Source organism: Trichoplusia ni, chromosome 27 (genome assembly GCF_003590095.1).
Source record: "Trichoplusia ni isolate ovarian cell line Hi5 chromosome 27, tn1, whole genome shotgun sequence".
Classification (NCBI taxonomy): domain Eukaryota; kingdom Metazoa; phylum Arthropoda; class Insecta; order Lepidoptera; family Noctuidae; genus Trichoplusia; species Trichoplusia ni.
The window spans coordinates 1,962,788-1,982,484 of NC_039504.1; the positions used below are offsets into that span (position 1 = coordinate 1,962,788).

General features: G+C 33.7%; 1 protein-coding gene across 1 annotated transcript in view; it reads right to left on the bottom strand.

Moving 5' to 3' along the window:
- Positions 1-5,970: 5,970 nt before the first annotated feature.
- LOC113505857 (octopamine receptor) overlaps positions 5,971-19,697 on the bottom strand; it is a 49,310-nt gene continuing 35,583 nt past the window's right edge. The window contains exons 2-3 of the mRNA XM_026888698.1: positions 7,796-7,865; positions 5,971-7,689 (exon numbers count right to left, since the gene is read on the bottom strand). Of these exons, the coding sequence (XP_026744499.1) occupies positions 6,095-7,528 (1,434 nt within the window). The 5' untranslated portion in view covers positions 7,529-7,689; positions 7,796-7,865 and the 3' untranslated portion in view covers positions 5,971-6,094. The remainder of the gene's footprint in view (positions 7,690-7,795; positions 7,866-19,697) is intronic.

A 19,697-nucleotide genomic window follows, 5' to 3' on the forward strand; every position in this document is an offset into this window, starting at 1 on the left:
CTCCTCTATAAGTGGTTATCTATCATTCGAGGTTGAAATACAGAAAACAAAATAAGGAATTTAATCATTGTATTGCGGGGGTTCTACAAGTATTCAAGTCACAAGCACAAATATACCCAGACTTAGGTTAAGCATTGTTCTATGCTGGAATCGAAACCGCGACATGTCGCACCCTTACGGCGATACGTCCAGAACTTTATAGTTTCGACGATCACAAATGTTCGTTTTACTTTCCTCTTCCAACCACCTTAATCAGTGAGAAAACATTCACACAAGTTCATTTAATTTCCTTTAATGTTATCCTCAAACATTCATCAAGGTAAAAAAATATTCTTTTTAAAAATTATGTTCTCCGAATGAAAAATTACGCTGTCTCTTGGGCTTCCTCAAGAAACAAAAAGTTTTATTTGTAGCGGGCTAATGAGAGGCGGAAATTATACACAGTTTGTGGACTCAGCTGCAGTTGAAGTGAACATTTACTTAATGAACCACTGTGTTGGTACAACACTGGTTTTAAAAGCAATTCAAGTTCAGCTTGTGCTTTGTAATGTTAATGTTGGAAATAGTTTGATGAACAATCTAAGTAGTATTGGTCTAGTTTCTACCTATTTGAATACTAGGAATCGAATGCTAAATGTATAGTTTCTTCGAAATAAGACCAATATTGACAACTATTCAGAGGAGTTATCGGCTGTCGTTTCATTTTGCTTCGACGTTCCCTGATTATTAAAAAGTTGCATTTTACATGCAAGAATATATTTTTTTTAACTTTTTAGTATTCACGTTTATAAAATCGCACAGCGATAGCAAATCTCAAAATAAATTGTAAAATACATTTCCATCTATAAACCAGTTCTTGCTATGACAGAACGCAGCCCCGACTTGTTTGCTTTTAATACTTCAAACTGACTAGTTTTGCAAACCAGATGCGGTTCAACTTTGTGAAATATGTTCACTGGTTTTCAAGTTTCCGAACCAACTATTGAATTGAGCGAGCACATATAGAAATGCGATCGTAGGAGTGAGAAACTGCTATAAGAAATCTCTTGCACCAGCTCTTTTTCACAATAACAGTTCTGCTTTCGAATCTCATAATACAGGAACAAGCGTTTTTTTTTTGTTTTTGTATTGTTTGAATGCATTTATTAAAATACCGATCGAAATAAAGGCAATAACACAAGTTTACAAAAGGTTCGATAGCTTTTAGTACTTTTATATTTTGCGGTCTGGATTTTTCTATGTAAACTTTTTGTATTTCTGTGTGTTTTTAGAGATTAAAGTAAAATAAATTGTTCGGCAAAGCGATAAGTGGAGTACTTTTGCTTTTTCTGATATTTTTTTAACTAAAGGTGCTATCACTACGCAATAAAATGTATGGAATTGAGATTTAAGATACGTTAAATATTTAACTCAGTCAATTTATTTAAAGTACGTAAATCACCTACAGAACAACTTCAAAGGTATAAATAAAACGGAACGTTTAGTATCATAAAGAGAAAGGGTGAAATTTAATAAAAAGCGTATAAACGCCACAGTTAAGAAAATCGTAAATAATTTTGACAGATGTCGGCAACATAAAGCAAAACGCTGCTTTATAAGAGCGACATAACGAGCTTACCTTTTCCCTAATAGATTTTACTTTCTCGACAAAAAAACAAAATACGTTTTTTGTTTCTGTCACTCAAAGGGCATTTGAAAGGGAAAAGACATTTTGATCGACACACTCCGAGTCGATTAGGGTGGCGGTATTGGAATTTTCCGTGTCATGTTTTACTTATGGGTGTGTGCAATAAAAGTATGTTATATGATACTTGACTCAGTACAATGATTATCATATTGGTATACGTTTTAACCCTACCGTAATTCACCATCTGTCAAGTGCCACAAAGAAAGAACGCTCTTTCAACCTTGAAAACATGTTTCGATTAAAATTCATGTTCTAAAATGCTTTTAAATATTACAAATATGCTTATTATGAGAATTGAAGTAAACAAGGTTTTACAGTCGCGTTGCAATTTCCAAGTATTTAGCAAACAACAGCATAGTTTGTCAAAGATTAAGTGAATTTGGAAAATAAGATTTAAAATCGAGTAGGTATATTTTTATTAGGTTTTGCATTACAATAGAAAGCCTACTAAAACAGTTGTTAAGTAAATTGTTACTAAGATAACGAGTCATGGATACTTAAATAAATGATTTTATTTTCTTTCTTAAATGTTTTTTTTTATTTGGCCTAAATAAAGTGACTAAACCACAGGGTTCTTATAATTTAATTCTAGGTAAGTTATCTAACACATAATATACCAGAGTTCTTAAAATATTTCCTTTTAAGAAAGCTAACACTTCAAAAATTGCAAAGCGCATACAGAATTAAATGTAATTAGAATTCTTGAATAAAATGCTCAAGCAAATCCCTGGCTGAAGGATCTCTGGTACATATGTAAAACACGTAGCACCATGCCATATGAATTCACACCTTGATTGCACTCCGCGCATTTTGCCTACGTGTGTTGCATATGTATAAAGCAAACTGCGCCTTATCAACACTAGTTCCAAAGCGTACGCGTAAAATGTTCCTATGTATGTATTTGTCGGTCCTATAACTTTTTATTCTCACAGGAGGGGAGTATTGAATCACGACATTGAATGCCGATACCGCTATTTTGGTTCTCAGAAAATAGGAAATGAGTATTTGTTGTGCTTGCTTCCTCTGTATCTGGTTTCAGTTCTGAAGTGTAAGGAATCATGAGTATTGTTTGTTTCTAAGACATTTTAAAGTAAAATTTTGCCCAATGGAATGATCATGGCTTTAATATTCAAAGTAATTTGAATTATTAATCTTTTTTCGTCAATCTTTTTTTTCTATATATCATTTACTAAATAATATCCAACGAGTAACGTCCCAAACGATATTATTTTATCTAAGAACGTCAACAACCCTATCAATTGTTCCGGTTTCCATTTTGCATTGTATAGAGAAGTTCTTGCTTCGAGTGTAGCATACTAAATCTCGGATTCTGTTCACATAAAAATAATGGCAAGGAAATTTACATTTACCTAAGTAATAAATAAATCTAACCCAAAATGTGAATAAAAGAGACGGCCCTTTTATTTAAAGAACGCAATAAAAAATATCGAGCAGATCATTTAAATAACATGTAACGGTAAAGTTATTCACTTCAATAAAACTTCTAGACTTTGAGTCACTTTGAATGGAACACCTTCTTCTTAGGATTAAAGTATTTTAGTTCTATTAACCTTTCGTTTTTCCATTAATGCGTCTATTTGTATTCTTGTCAGATCAAAAGAAACTGGGTGTCTGTCTAAGGGGTACTTATTTGATGTTTTGTATCTCCTTGCTCTTCTAAGTTTATTTTGAGAAACACAAAATGTGACTCCGCTTCAGTGCCTGCGGCGAATATACCATTAGTCGAATTGCCGTCATAAGAATGGCAAAAAGGTACTATTTGTTTCGAGATGTTACTCTAAGATTAAATAAACTCGTGAATGGCTTTCAGAATAAAAGTGACGTAGACATTCCTTTGTCTTTCATCAACAGATCCAGACTGTGTTTTGTTTTGACAGCGAGAGAAAGAAAGTCTTAAAGAACGAATAATTTGTTTTAGTTCATCTATTTATACGTATGATATTTTGACTTTCAAGAGTATTTACTCATCTTAATTAGAAAGTATTTGTGGATGAACAGCCTGTTAATTTTTTTCCTTATTTAAAGTAAAAGCAACAAAAGTGACGTTTCAGAAATCACGTTTCATGAGACATAGCCTAGTAGCACACATACGGACGGACAGTTTACAGACGAACAGTCTTTAAGTAAGTTAACCCTAAAATAAATTTTCCAAATCATTGTAGAGCGCGTATATTAATTTTCTTCAGTGTACTTTTAGGGTTTTTTCCACAAACAATAACACAAAAAAATTACATAATTTAAGGATTATCGTACATTTATGCCTTAAAGAGAAACTTATTCGAATACCCTCTGAATAAATAAAGTGACTTGGCCCACACGGTATAGATTTACAGGGTCGAAGTGAAAACATGGCATGCATGTAATCAAAATATATATGCGATTTAAGAAAAATGCTTAAGCTAAGTTTCGATTTATCATTAACATGTTTTTTTAATTAATTCGTTTCATGTAAATATTTCCTAATTTATTCATTTACAACACAGTTTACGTTCAAACAAAGTAAATAAACAGAACATAAAGGTAATATGTAAAAGTGTGCTGCTCCATTTATAAGAGATCTTAGAAGCACTTGATATATTATTGGTAGTCAACATCGAGTGACTTAATGAAGTTGTTAATAAAAAGTTTAAAAATTACAATCTAAATCATGATATTTATTTTCTGTATAATGAAATCAAGTAATTGGCATAATTTAAAGGGACATGACACACCGTCGGCCGTCAGATCACCGTTGACTTTCTCATGTTGTGCCGCTAGGTTGAACATTGACTCACCTCTTCCATTCCTTGTCAATTATGTTCCAGTACCTTCCATATCCTTCAGCCGTATGTTAACCTTTAATTAAGAGAATAGCAGATTCTGCAACGACCCCAAATTATTTATCATATTATTTGTGTAGCAGCTCCACACAGTATGAACCGTACATATCCGAATACACTGGATAAATTTCCGTTAAAAGGTTTTTCATTTTAATCTTTGTACGTCAGAATGAACGTCTAGAATATGCTTCATTGAATTCTATTCTATCCCTGACAGTGTTAGCACTGATACCTTTAAATTTGACGCTCATATATTTCAATGAAGCCGGTCTCAATAGGATTAAGAGCCTCCCTTTTGTATTAACCCTTTTCTTTCATTATTTTCCATGTTTTTCAATCCCCGACGCGCACGCTTGTATTTTGTTTTAGTAATTTATGTCTGCCGGATGTACAATATGTTACATTGTAGCTACAGTGTAAGGCAAATGTATGTGACATTATTGTATACGAATGGAATACATTTTCGAATACAAACCTGTGTTGTCAATATTTTAGGAAAGTTAGGTTTGGTAAATGTGTGTTATATGTACATACCTTACTTTTCTCTATGTATCAAATACTTATCGCGTTTAAGATGCATATTTAATACGTCATCATATTAAATGAGTATAATCCTTAATTAAAAAATAAATTCAATATCGTTGTTACGTCAGACAGTATAACTTATGCTGCGAATGGCTGATTAATTCAACTCGTTTCGCTACTGAGATCGTCCGTTATAAAGATCAAACTTATTCATTGAGCTTAATAAGATTTACTGCTCATCTGCTTCACAAATTGCACCAGAAAGTTCATTAACTGGGTCATATTCTAACGAGTTTAAGCACTAACTTTGTCTTGATGTCAGCAAACTTACCAAAGTTTAGAAAACTCTTCTTACTTTGACTTGAGATCCCATTAATTTAACGCCCCCTCAAAATTCATTAAAGAAATAAAACAAGGCAATAAATTCAAATTTTATTACAATCCAGGAGAAATTAAACAACCTGATGTAACTCTAATATCCCTTTTAAATAAGGGCTCAAATTATTTTAAAGGGATATACAATCGTAAAAACAAAACTCTATATTTAAGTAACTGTTTAAGTTTAATCTGCTAAATAATATGTAAGTATGAACCGTCACAATTACTATAATTTACAATACTTGTTATACTTATATACAAACGGACCAAGATATGTATGTACATAATTAAATATTACATTTATTTGAAAGTTTTCGTTGGTTATCAATGATTCGTCCGAATTCGATTAACTCACAATTCTTATTTACACACACATAGAATTCTAAAGTGCTATGCACTATTCAACCTTTAAATATATACATAACACTACTCTACAATAGTTGAAAGATAACTATTATTATTATTATTATAATATCATAACATTTCTGTATATAAGAAACGTACATTGAGATTCGTAATCATTCTTGTATTTATATACGTTAATATCCAATAGCTTATTTAATTATTTCTAAATCACTACTTACGAATGAGTCAAAACATTTGAGCAAATCAGCAGCATTCAATGAAAGCATAAAACTTAGTAATTTTACAGTCTTTGGCACGTTTACGGTTTCATACAAAGTAACTTTTTGAATGCTCTCCTGAAGTCCATATTAAATATGGTATAGATGAGAGGGTTGAGTGCGGAATTGCAATAACCAAGCCAAGTTATGAAGTTAATGAACTTATTAGACAAACAGCAACTTGCACAGAACGGGATAACAAGATAAATCACGAAGAAGGGTAACCAACAGACTACAAATACGCCCATTATGATGCCGAGTGTTCGGGCCGCGCGGCGCTCTCGTGTCAATGAGATGCGCTGCTTTTCTTCAATGAATTGGTAAACAGCACTTTGCTGATTTGGCTTCGGCCGTTTATGAGTCTTCACCGGAGCAGTTTCGTTGACCTCAATCAGATCATCTTCATGAGTTTCTTTAGAGTTACTCTCTGATGAAGTGTTTCTATTCTCCAGATTATCAGCCATATCGGTGACGGAATTCTCATTCGATAAAATTGGTATTATCAGTTTATTATGACTTTTGTCATCTTTGCTCCAATATCGACGTTTTGGTTTCTTCTTGGGAGTTAGCTTTCTGGTTCGTTTCGTTTTTTTCTCATTATCTGAGACTAAGCGAGTAACGCCTTGGTGCTCGTTATGGTTGGCTTCCGAGCTAACAGAGTCTTGATCATTGTGATCATCCTTATTAGAGTATTTATTTTGACCACTAGAAATAGTGCTAATTTTAGTAGCCTTAGCACGATCGCGAAGTCTTTTCTTAGTCGCCAAATAGATTTCAAAATAAACTACGGTCATTATAACTAGTGGGATGTAAAATGATCCGGATGAGGAGAAAATGACAAAGCCTGGTTGTGATGTCAATCGACATGGTGTATCAGGTTCAAATACGTCAGGCCAGTCGTTCCAGCCTAGCAATGGAGGGGAACTAATTATTAATGAGAGTATCCAGACCACTCCAATCATGAGAAGTACTCTTTCTAAAGTTCTTTTCTGTGCATAATTTATAGGATCCGTGATCGCCCAGTACCGGTCTAATGCGATTGCACATAAATTTAAAATGGACGAAGTGCAACACATTATGTCGCATGTAAGCCACATTTTGCATACATATATTCCAAACACCCATTGCCCGAGAATGGAGTATGCCACATTGAGCGGCAGCACCAATATTGCTACTGTTAAGTCGGCTACGGCGAGCGACACTATAAAGAAGTTTTGTACAATCCGCAGCGGCTTGTAGGTAAACACGCTGAGGATTACTAAGATGTTCCCAACTATGGTTGATATTATTATCAGCGTTAGGACTATAGCTGTACAAATAGCCTCCCATTCCGGGACGGCAAGGGTAATACCGAAGGTACTTGGATATTTAGGATCATCTGCCACAGCGCAAACATCTCTATCGTCCTCTATTACCTCATCAGTATAATTTATTGATGTGAAGTTTGAGTCCACGTGCGTTGCTGTCTGCCCCATTATGATGTCTTTTGTAGTACTTGGCTACATTTCAAATTGTTTTATTCGAAAGAACTGCGAGTCCTGTAAGTTTTTCAAAGCATTTTACCAGCATCCGTCGGTAATTTTTCTTGTGTGAAACGAGCGCGTTTCCGTTATTCATTCTCTCATACTCCAGTTTTCTGGAACAAAAATACAATATATTTTTATTACATGATCAGAACAAATCGAATTTTCTCTTCTACTCGTGAGTGTCGATTATTGTTAGTTATGTAACGTATAAATTACCTTCTACTAGAAATCTTTACTAGGAAGTCCCATTTGTGTGACTTGTTCATTTTTCGATGCGTAAACAAATCTGTAACAAAAGAGAATACACATCAGAGTCAGTCAGGTATGAAAGGCAAATATATTTTACGAGGCGGTGCCACCAGGAGGCGCAATCGCGTTATGCCATCTGAGGAAGAATATCAGATACATATATCATTGCAGGATGGATCGATGTTAAACATAAGTCAAAATAATAATGTCGGTTACGTTTTGATTTATGTGTTTCAAAAAGAGGTCACATCCATCACACATGCTCAAACGTTCAATTCAAGGTCTTTTTGACATAATGGAATATTTAAACAATAAAGAAATACGTCTTCCTTATTATGAATGAATTCCTCATATTTTATTCGAAGGCTAAACAACTTTTATACCGACGAAACATGATGTTATGTTCGCATAGGTCTTAAACTCCAAAACCGAATACTCATATGTGTATTTATCGTTTACCTCACTGAAGATATGGATCGTTGAGCTAGATTATTCAGCTGACTAAATTAATAAAAGAAATAATTTTAATTATTTGTTTGAGAATCACTTGAATTAATTTAGAACGCACCAATAAACACTAACTGGTTAACCAATAAACCTGAACAGAAAATTTGGTCCAATAAATATAATTCAAAGTTTAGCCAAGCTAGAAAAAAAATAACTGAGGTGTGTCTGCTGAACATTAATTAAGTGGATAGCCGAAATTTAGTAAGTTGCTCGTTAATTTTCTAAAAACAAATTAAGTGGTGTCTCAATTGTTTGGTCGAATGAACTGGGAGTGGAGTTCATACCAGATCATTTTATTAAAAAAGTAAAGAAGTGTACACTTTTATTTCAACAACGAGGTATTTTTCAATTTTAAGTCATGTATAATTTCAAACAATTCAAGAAAGAAAAAACAAGAAGAAGTCAGAAGAAAAACCTTGATTGAAACTTGCAATCATCTATCCTCAAAATACACAAAGCAGACTTCCTCAAAATATTGGAACGGATCGTACATATAAACCGTCATGTTCTGTACATGACTCTCTGAATAATATCCCAAAAATCCGGCAAACCGGCAAACGTGCCCATATTATTATTATAAATATTCCCTACGAGAATCCGCTTGAGATATATGCCAGATGTCTATTGAACGCTTTTGTATGCTTAAAATCGTATGTGAATCAACTGAATATAAAGATTTGGTGCACTACTGTTTTGGTTATACATACAAGCATCAAGTTTTATTAAGTAGGGCCTCAATGTTACGTATTTTCATAACATTTTGAAATATAAATAATTTAAAATGTTCTAAATATTTTTTTGACTGAATTTTGGTAGTGTTATGCCTCCTTAAGCTAAGACTGTACGAGTAGCCAAGTTTTTGATCCCAGAGTAAGAATTTTGTGATAAACGAATGCCCTTTGCAGATCACATCTTAAATCCCATCTTAAAATTCAACCTCACTCCACCGACTTCTATTCCTTCTCCTTCTCTGTTCATGCAGTGCGGCTGTGGAATGCGCTGCCGTCTAACATTCGCGACTCCCAATCCATAGGTATATTTAAACGTCGCGTCGTGTCAAAGAACACTATCTTGATCAGTAAAATAGCTTAATGTCCTTGTTTAATGTAACTTTATATGTACATATTAGATATCTATATAAGTATATAGTTAACAAAAAGTGGTATAGTTGTTGTTATATTTCGTTATTTTTTTTAATGTCCTATATTTGTCTACACTATGTTTCTTCTTGTTATCTCCTGTCGTAGGTCTGCTGGAAGAAAATTCATAAGAAATAAGCAGTACCTTTGTACCTGTAGTATTTTTTCTTTTTATATGTGTTTTACTCTGTCTTTGTTGTGTGTACAAAAATAAATAAATAAATGCTCGTCGTGGGTCTGGGTGTCTTTGTAAATGTGAGTTAAATGTTTGCGATGTACGCTAAGATCTAGTCCTTAGTACAGGAGATTTTCTTTAAAAAAAACATTTATGGAGCAAATTAAAACATTTGGTCATAATTTAGTTTAGTGTAAGTTAAAAAAAACTGACGTAAGATCGCATTGATTTGTTCCATTATCACCTGTAGTAGGTGTTGGTTTCTAAAAATAAATATTTTGAAAAGTAATTTTTCAAAGTAACAATAGCAGAAGAAGCTACTTAACGAAAATGTTCTAAACCACTTTCACTACTCGAGTTCGTGGTACTTTTCCTTCTACACTATTTTCTTAGCAATTGAAATGGCAAGCCAGATAAAAGCACTTGTATGTAACTGGGGGCAAGCGGCGGTCAATTGCAACTGAACTGTTACAAACCAAAAAAGTGAAAATGGAAAATATTAAAAGGAATTTATCATTTTACTTTAATCCAGTTTTATTATTGAAGTTAATTGAGTTTACACTGGCTGTTTTTGATGAAACTTTTTGATGAAACACCAACGATAGAACCAATTAAACTTAAACAGATGATACATGCTCTGTTAGATCATCATTTGTCTATTCTTTTTTCCAAATATGTTGCTGTCGGCTTCCAGTCTAACCGGAGCCACCGGACCATAAATAACGACTGGATTTCAGACCCATCTGACCCCTTAGTAAGACTTTGGTTGTCAGACTTTTTAGCTTCTAATAACACATCACGACAGACAAGGATTTGTAAATAACAGCTAGCAGCACCTAAGTTTCGATCATTAGATCAATCATCCAAGGGCCAACCGTATCAAAGGTAGCTTAACTTCTCAATGAACCTGTGCAGTTGTAACTTGGCCCTCTGTTAGAAAATTAATAATTATAACTGTACTAAGAAGCAAGCTTCGCCGAAGTTTCAGTTCAACTTCATAATATTGCAACAAAAGCAAGAAGATAATAAATTCTAATACAGTAAAGCTTCTGTATAGATATGAGACGAGTTCTTGGGATTCCTTTTCGTCCATTTACTGGAATATTGCGAGGCTTCCAACAGATTTCAATAACACTTTCATAAGCTGATCGGTCCGATGGTTGCCTGTCATTTGCCCTTCCAACGCAGACCTCGCTTGCGGATGCAAAATAATATTTTTCTATTCAATTTATTGTCAGTAGATTTTAGTAATGAGTTTTGATTTAGAAAGTTATGCATAGTCGTTACCCACACGGGACATTGTTGAAATTGTATTTATGCTGTTGTGTAGGTACGTGTGTACTATGTAATAAGTTAACTATCGCATTTTGGTATGATGATCATATTATCTCGGTTAAAGAAGACCGTAATCACAATAAATGACAATTATTTTTAAGTTTATTTTGTCTCCTATGGAATGTAGCTATATATAAGTTTATTCACCTCACCCCATCAAGACGTGTTATGTTTGTTCCCTTGTATTAAAAGCGTGAATTAAATTGAATAAATAATGTGTCATACTAAGTGACGTTTTTATAACACCGTTCACCACATTAAGAACAATAGATTCGAAATTCCAAAATGTAAACAAGATGAAATCTTTTTACGATGATCAGTTTTTATTGTTATTATCGTAATCAAAAAGCACTACATATTTAAACACACACTCTTTTAGTTTCAAAATCGATTCGTGTTAGTGGAAAAGTCACTCATGGCTAACTAAATCATTGTCTATCTTTAAAAGGAATCCTGAAATTATCTCACTTAATCGTTCTACATTAATAAACTTAAAACCTCATCGCTGAGGTAAGCATATCATGCGGTCTATTTTACAAATCTTTAAATAAGAATCTTAATAAACATTTCTTCGCGTTATCCTGTTTAAAGATAAATCTATTCTAAGCCGTTGCTATATTAAAAGTAAAGGAATATTAACGATATCGCAACCTTTTGTCCTACTTTTCTAATTAAATTTTCTACATGCAAACTCATATTTTTATTTGCGAAGCTAGTTACCGTTGATAATAGTTTTTCGTTTCGTTTTGTTGATTCAGAATAATGAGGTTTCTTGAAAATAAAATAAAACCTTTTTATTTTAGAAACGGAGATTAGTTCTTTCACCGAACTCGTTATATTTATATTTTAGCTACGGGTCAGATTTGTTGATATTAAATATTGATAGTTGACTGCAAAATGAAAAGCTAGATTTATTCAATTTGATTATTTCTTTGTTGCTGTTTTAAATAACGAGCATTTGCGTTATGAGTTATTTTTCTTAATTTTATGGTATTGATGAGAAATGATTTATTAAATGTATTTAAACTGCAGATTAACTTGCTAGCTTATTCCGGCGGGCCCGCCCGCTACCAATAAAATATAATTCTACGGGAACATAAAATCGGGATATTAACTATCGGTGTATCAAGTTTCGTGTAAAATCGGTGGTTTTTGCGTAAGAGAAGATCAAACATACAATTTTTCGCGTTAACAATAAGGAGGGGTAAGTAGGTAGGTATTTTCTAGTAACACAATGTAATATAGTATTTCATAAATGTATGATACACAAACAGTAACTCATTAGTCCTCGTGGCAGTAACTCTCAACGGATCTCAAGCCACACTCTCGGTGAGTGCACCCTGTACCTACATCATAAGCCCATAACACAGGACTCGTGCTACCGAGTAAGTGAGACAGCGCAATATACTTCTCGTAACACCATCTTGCTTCCACATCGGCAATAGTTGTGCTAGAACTCACAGCCCTGGTACTGAGCTTAGTCGCGGTTTGTTTTTATTTTGTACCATGTGTACAAGATTTTTTCAAAAGATATTACGAAATGTACTCTTAGTTCAATTATTGTACATTTGCTTTGTAAATCATTTACGCGGATTTATTGGGATTGCACGACTAGTTTTGTACCCAACCAGAGTCCTTTTACGAGTTGGTCCCAAACTAGTCGGGCAACCCCGATGAATATGCGTTAGTAAACTATTATTAAGTAAATCATTGTTTATCCGCGTCACGGATATTGATCAATAGTAATCTTTTAATATATAAAATTCCCGTGTCACGATGTTAGTTACCGTACCTACTCCTCCGAAACGGTTCGACCAATTTTTATGTTATTTTGTATACATATTGGGTAGGTCTGAAAATAGAACAACATCTATTTTTCATACCCCTAAGTGATAAGGATTGCTCCCAATAAAATTGTTATTTTTTATTTTCTGGACGATTTTTTTGTTTTTATTTTTTTATAATGTGGCATTAAAAATACATACAACTAGAAATAATTTATTAGGCTAAACAACATTTGCTGGGTCAGATAGTATTATGTAAAGTTTCTCAATCCAGTACATAGATGTCATAGAACGTAAATTCACTCGAGTATGTTCCGATAGAGTTAATCAGTTTTCCTCTACCTTAATGCTCAGAACTTAAATGCTAATTTTGTGTGATCCAAACTGCAGTCGACGGCCATCAGACTAGTATATTATCTACCATTCTCAGTAGATTGAACTGTAAGTGCAGAGTGCATTGTGATCGTGGATGTGGCTTCAATAGACTGCCTTATTGTTTAATAATGTCTACTTGTAACAATAATGTAGGTACCTACAGACGGAGATAGAGAATTAATAAGAAATACTTTCTCTCTTTATTTCATTTGGTGCTATGAAACCTAAAGAGTTAAAAATAACATCTTTAAAATAAAACGGTCCACGGTAAATTGGACTTGGGATTTAGAAAGTTCCTTACAAATATGGTAAATAAAACGAATTTAGGACAAAAGGTGTTCACTTATTAAATTTATGAGTTTGTCAAACTTCGTTTACGTTCATAAGACACAACAGACCGGTTACGTATTTTCCTTTAGGCTACGGAATTCTAAAGAAAGAAATAAAAACTATTTCTTTCTTTAGAATTCCGTAGCCTTTGCATTCCTTTTTACGTGTCACTACGTGCGAGATTCATCGCATGTGTGGAAATATAATATACCTTTATACTACTGGTACTTGAATGTCAAGGTCTTCTCATAGAAATATCGAGTGTCGTGTGATACAAAACGTGTTGGTACACAATACAAAGTTGGCATCATAAAATCGTATTAAATTACAGTATTCGGCCTAGTATTTTATATCCCATGTTTGTTTTTGTTTTTTACGTCGAGTATCACTTGCAAACAAATTAACTTACAAGTACAAATTTAAATACGTTTTAGCAAGTTTGTCGAAGGTAAGATGTGTCAAATGATAAATTATTATTGGGTTTAATAATGAGGTGTAGTGAAATGTATCGAAGTTACATAAAAAAAAATAGGACACAAGTTTGAAAGAGTAAAAACCTTCTTACTGCGAAAATATTTGAAATCGCCTCTAAGTTGCGGTCTTTTTTTTCTAATTTGTGCCAAGCAATCATAAACCAAAAAAAAGGTGAAACGTATCGACTTTTATCAAAAATAATAGTTAAGCAAGTACCACAGCCTGTTCACTAGTGTCAACCTCACCGCATAGCACCAATTTGGTAAATGTTCCTCTATTAGTCGAGAAGTCATGCTGTCAATAACAGGACGACCACAAGAAGTGGTCGAACCTGCGAGTGACGTGCTCACCTTAGTGGCTCCTTGAACATTGCATGCTGCGGTGATCTTATATCCGTGAATTCATAGAGAATAATTGAAAAAAAAATACTACTCAACTAATTTTATTATCTAATAAAATATTTAACTAAAAATCGAATAAAAAAATGTTGTATTATAACTATTTTAAATATCAGCAAATTAAGTAGATAACAGGGAGCTGTTATTCTCAGTATAATTAAACAACTTGCCACGCGACTACAAAAAAAGCCAGCAGAACAGTGACAAAGTTCCGCAAAAACGAAAACTCAAGCATGGAAACAAAATCTCCTTTTCCCAAAATCACGCTTTTTCATTTCTGTGATTACGAACAAAAAAGTAATAAGTCGGACTAAAACTATTATAGAAAAACATCTTAGCTAACAAAACTGCATTTTACTTGAACCTTTAAATATGCATTAGGGTTCCCACCGAGTCGGTTCGCAAATTGAATTTTATCAATATCCATTCGGTTACGTTACGACTGAATATCAGAATAAATATCCAGTTGACGTTATTTATTATAACTAGATGCGGTCGCTATCTTGAGAACTCTCTTTAGATCTCTGGTTTCAAATTAATAGTAACTGAAAATCTCATTTATCATTATTTATTATTACATTTAACTCACTTATTCTAAATTTAAAAAACTTTTAGTCGTTTAAATATTGAAATTATTTAGTTTTTTTGTTTTTGCTTCTACACAATATTCTTGATAGAATGGTCAGCTTCTTTTTACAGGTATTTGTGCGTATTAGATAAGAACAACGTCGATTTTCTTAATATTTTGTTTATCTTACTACGTAAATACTTAACCCTTGTCACGTAAATCTCTAGCGCTGAACTTGGCGCCAAATTCTCTATCAAAACGTCTAAAATCATATTAAAGTTTTGACGTGCTTTTGACTTTGACGCTCGACAGCTCTGTGTTTGACGCTGAAATACTTAGACAATAACACTGCAAGGCTCTACTTGATTTTGCAGCTGTGTTAAATTGTCAACCAAACGGATTGTAGGAGTGAGTGAATAGATTGCAATCTCGTGTAACACCTCCTTTGCATATCATTTTGATGAAATTGGAAATCGTGACGTTTGGTCTAAATAACACTAAACGGTAAACCGTTTTTGTGCATGAACACAAACAACTTTCTGAATTAAGAATGTGTTCCCAAGTGTTATTTGACATTTAATTCAAAAATGTTTTTTTTTTTACTAGCTGGGGATATCGGTAGCCACAGTGTTAAAAATTGCCATATGTCTGTTTAAATATCTTGTTGTGATCTTATATCACATACAGAGGCCAGATAAAATTGATAGACAATCAAGATCACGGAATTTATTCAGCATTAAAAAAAGTGCGAATTTTATTCTCGACACAGACTTCCGTACAAAGAGGACATTTTAACCCTTTGGTAAATTCATTCATTTTGTAACATTCTACTCTAAAACTGCTTCGCTGATATTGTCTACTTGAAATACAATGCAATACAAAGATGTATTGGATCGAAGACTGGTTGCATGCGATTATTATTCATAGGTCGTACATCACTTGTCCAATATGGCTAGATAAACTTGTGCCACATGCTGCACTAGATTAATATGTATGCGAACCAATATGCTTTGTTTATTCGTTGTACCGAGACCGCTTATTGTTGCTGTACTACATTTGAAAACTTTGTTTTTAGATGCATTGATGTTTTATTCGTAAGAATAGTACTTTGAAGTTTATACACCGAGATTTTTTAGTCGTCTTACAAAAGCAGCCCAGTTCATGTATCCAATGACTAGAACAAGTTCATGATAAAAAATAGGTATTTATGAGATTTAACTAAATTTAAAATGCAATTTTTATTCAATATTATGATGCAATTCGTAGTTTTTTAGAAACACAGCTCTGTTGCGAGCGCGGTCCGAGCCTTGTAACAATGGTGAGGGGCGCGGGCGGCGGCGTTTTTATCATTTTTAAGAGTATTTTTAGATTTCTCTTGTTTAATTTTTCTTCGTACTTATTGTCTTAGGTGATGATAAAAAAAAATCGCGCCTAGGTGTATTTTACGTCGGATACATGAACTGGGCTCCTTTTGTAAGATGACTAAAAAATCACCGTGTATAATTCCATCTATTTGTAAAAAAGTTATAAAATATTTGTGGATATGCAAGTATATGACCACATCTTTAAGAGAAAATTCTGCACGCTTTATACTTTTGCTCAATATGTAGGTCAGAATGTACTTAAATTTTGAATATAATAAATCATTATTATGAAAATTCTAGGGTTATAAAATAATACTCGACAGTCAGTATTTACGCTTTTATCTTAATTAGCTACCTTAAAATAACTCCTCGTAACTACTTTTCGTCCCACACACATTTTTAGCCAAATTTTATAATTATCGTCGTATGCCAAATTTGGTAGAAGCCATGATTTAATATAGACCACACAGCTTCCAGCTCAGTGGGCACCTCGAAGCGATAATTATATAATTTTTATTAAAATTACGTTGAGAGCTATTTTTACGCTGACAAGTTAACAAAAATTAACATCATATAGTATCACATTAAAAAAAATACGTAAGTAAGTAAACACAAAACTGTAGCATCGTAGCTAATCAATTCGTACGACCGAGGGACTTGGATTCATGTTTGAGAAATGATATGTGTGCTACACTGCACGCATGGCATAACGCAGTGATGCGGTCAGCCTGGATACGTAATGAGCACATTCGTAGCATTGCTACGACGTAGCGCGTAGCAGTTATCAACTTCGGTGTATTGGTTCTGACATATTTGATTCATTGTTTCAACTTTGTTTTGACTTTACCTAGGTTAAATTAATAATTCTAAAATCTGATTGAATATTTAAAAGCCTAGATTATCTTTATCATGTGAAGAGAAAGTCAAACGACAAAACAAAGATAAATCATAGTCTCTACAATGTTTCCAAGCTTGGAATATTTACGAACTTCCTGATTTTCTGATATGTACGCTACATATATTCTTTACGGGAACATAAACAAGTGAAAGGCACTTTGTGGTGACAACTTAATATTGAAACGGATACGTGACATTTGAATGCCAGTTCAAGAATAAATCTTGATGTATTTTATCTTTGCAATGTTAATCACTTTGAAAACTGATTCGTAAGAATCTTTTTAAAGTTTAAATATTTATTTTTATAAATATTTGAGAATGAGGAAGAGCTCGTAGCTGTGCTATAACCGCATAAGTGATTCGATCACAGGTTAAGCTATGCTTGACGCGGTTGGTCCGTAGATGGGTGACCATCTTTGTCATAGCGAGTTCCTCCGTGTTTCGGAAGGCACGTTAAATTCTGGGTCCCGGCTGTTATTCCTACATCTTTGATAGTCGTTACAGGTAGTCAGAAGCTTGAAAAAGTCTGACAGCCAGTCTAACCAAGGGGTGTCGTGTTGCCCAGGTTACTGGGTTGAGGAGGTCAGATAGGCAGTCGCTCCTTGTAAAACACTGGTACTCAGCTGAAACCGGTTGGACTGGTAGCCGACCCCAACATAGTTGGGAAAAGGCTAGGCCGATGATGATTTGAGAATGAAGACATGTGAAAGCGAATTTTATACTGTAGACTGCAAAATTAAAAATAAATTCAATGAAAACGTTATTTGAAAGTAAAACTGTACTTTGTAAATCAATTAACTGAATACTGTACAACAAAATGGAGGCTGAATTTGCTTTTTAGTTCAAGTGAAATAACGCAACAGTCTTGTGTATGTACTTTTAGTTTTGTAGTGTGAAAGTTTTAGCAGCTTATTGGGTAACTTTCTGCTAGCTAAAGACGTCTTATTTAACTTAATTTCTTCCTGAAGTAAACTTACGTTATTTAAACAATTTCAACTTTCTTTTTCTTTTCAAATGGACTTAAAAGGAGTGGATTAAAATGTTCTTAATATTTGACTTAAAATATTCAGGCTATATTGACACGTAGGTTGAATACTTTTGTGGCTTTATGTAAGCTGAACCAATGGTTTGACCAATAATAAAAGCTAAGCCGCAGCTCTCGCGGTTTATCCATGGATTTGTAACCATTTGTAAACATGCCGAGAATTAAATCCATCCGTGTGAAAGCACTTTAGGCCGATTGTCCCGACAGATATATGTTTATCTTTGACGGTTGTTAACTCATTACCATCCTGACAGCCAGTTGTTACCTACAAAATGAGTTTTCAACTGTGAGATAAGCAATCATTTCGTTTAAAGCACAATTTATTTAGCTGGACAAACACAGATTACTATTTAAAAACTATAAGAATCAGCTGTCACCAAACTTGAAACAACATTTTTCAATAAAAACGTATATATACTAGATTAATTCTAGTGTTAATACTTTCATTCTTTTAAATAAGCATTTAACACACAATAGGAGGCAACTAGACGCACTGACACGTGTAATTACTTCGCCTCGGTTTTGCACCGACATAATAGAAATGTACTTGCGAAGCGCGGTTTAGACGGCTGACGTTACGGATATTGAACGGAACGAGTGAATGAGCAAGAATGAATGAAGAATGAATTTATTTGCACGGTACGATGCCATGGTAAGTAGACGTAATGAAGCTTATGTGAGCTTGTATGGGGATTATAACGTTTCGCTTATATTGCTTTTATTAAAATGTAAAATGATTTTGAGATCCAAACATCATGGGAGTAAGATTCAAATTGATTTTTTGATTTGAAATAATTGCGTTGTAAAGTTAGATTTGGAGACAGACTCCTGGCACCTACAACACAAGTGTAATCTAAGCTTAGATTTCAGTGGCACAAACACTTTTTTTATTTCTAATCCTCAAAACAGTTTTATGTACTTAAATTGTAATTTTTCAAAAGTAAAAAATCTTATTATATGTAGGTTTTGCTTTTTATGGAACACGATGTACCACTATAATGTCCGCTTATTTGGCTTCCTCCCATAAGCTGCATTAAAGATGAAGACCAAATGTAACCGCGAGTACATAAAGACAAAACGGCCCGAATAAAACCGTCCAGGTTACCACAAAAAACTCTTATACACGACCCAAAACGACGCGTAATAAATACTCTCTAAGTGTCTCATTAAAAATATCATACGGTAAAATGATTCCGTATGAACAGAGTTTGACGTCACTCATAAAAACTGTCATGGCCGCCACCGTTCTAATGAACTTAGCAGTCTCTAAAATTAAAAATTCTGTTTGACGTGATACGACGAATGTAGGTATGGACGAAGTGAAAAGTTAGCGACTTTTTTTGGCAGAGTCTGCAATTTAATTAAAGTCAGAGGTCGTGTTTTGGCCGAGCGTTCGTTTAATCGAAAATCTCGTGGGCCATTATCACCTGAGCTGTTTTATTCTTTATTTTTCAGGACATAGACTTTAAATCTCACAT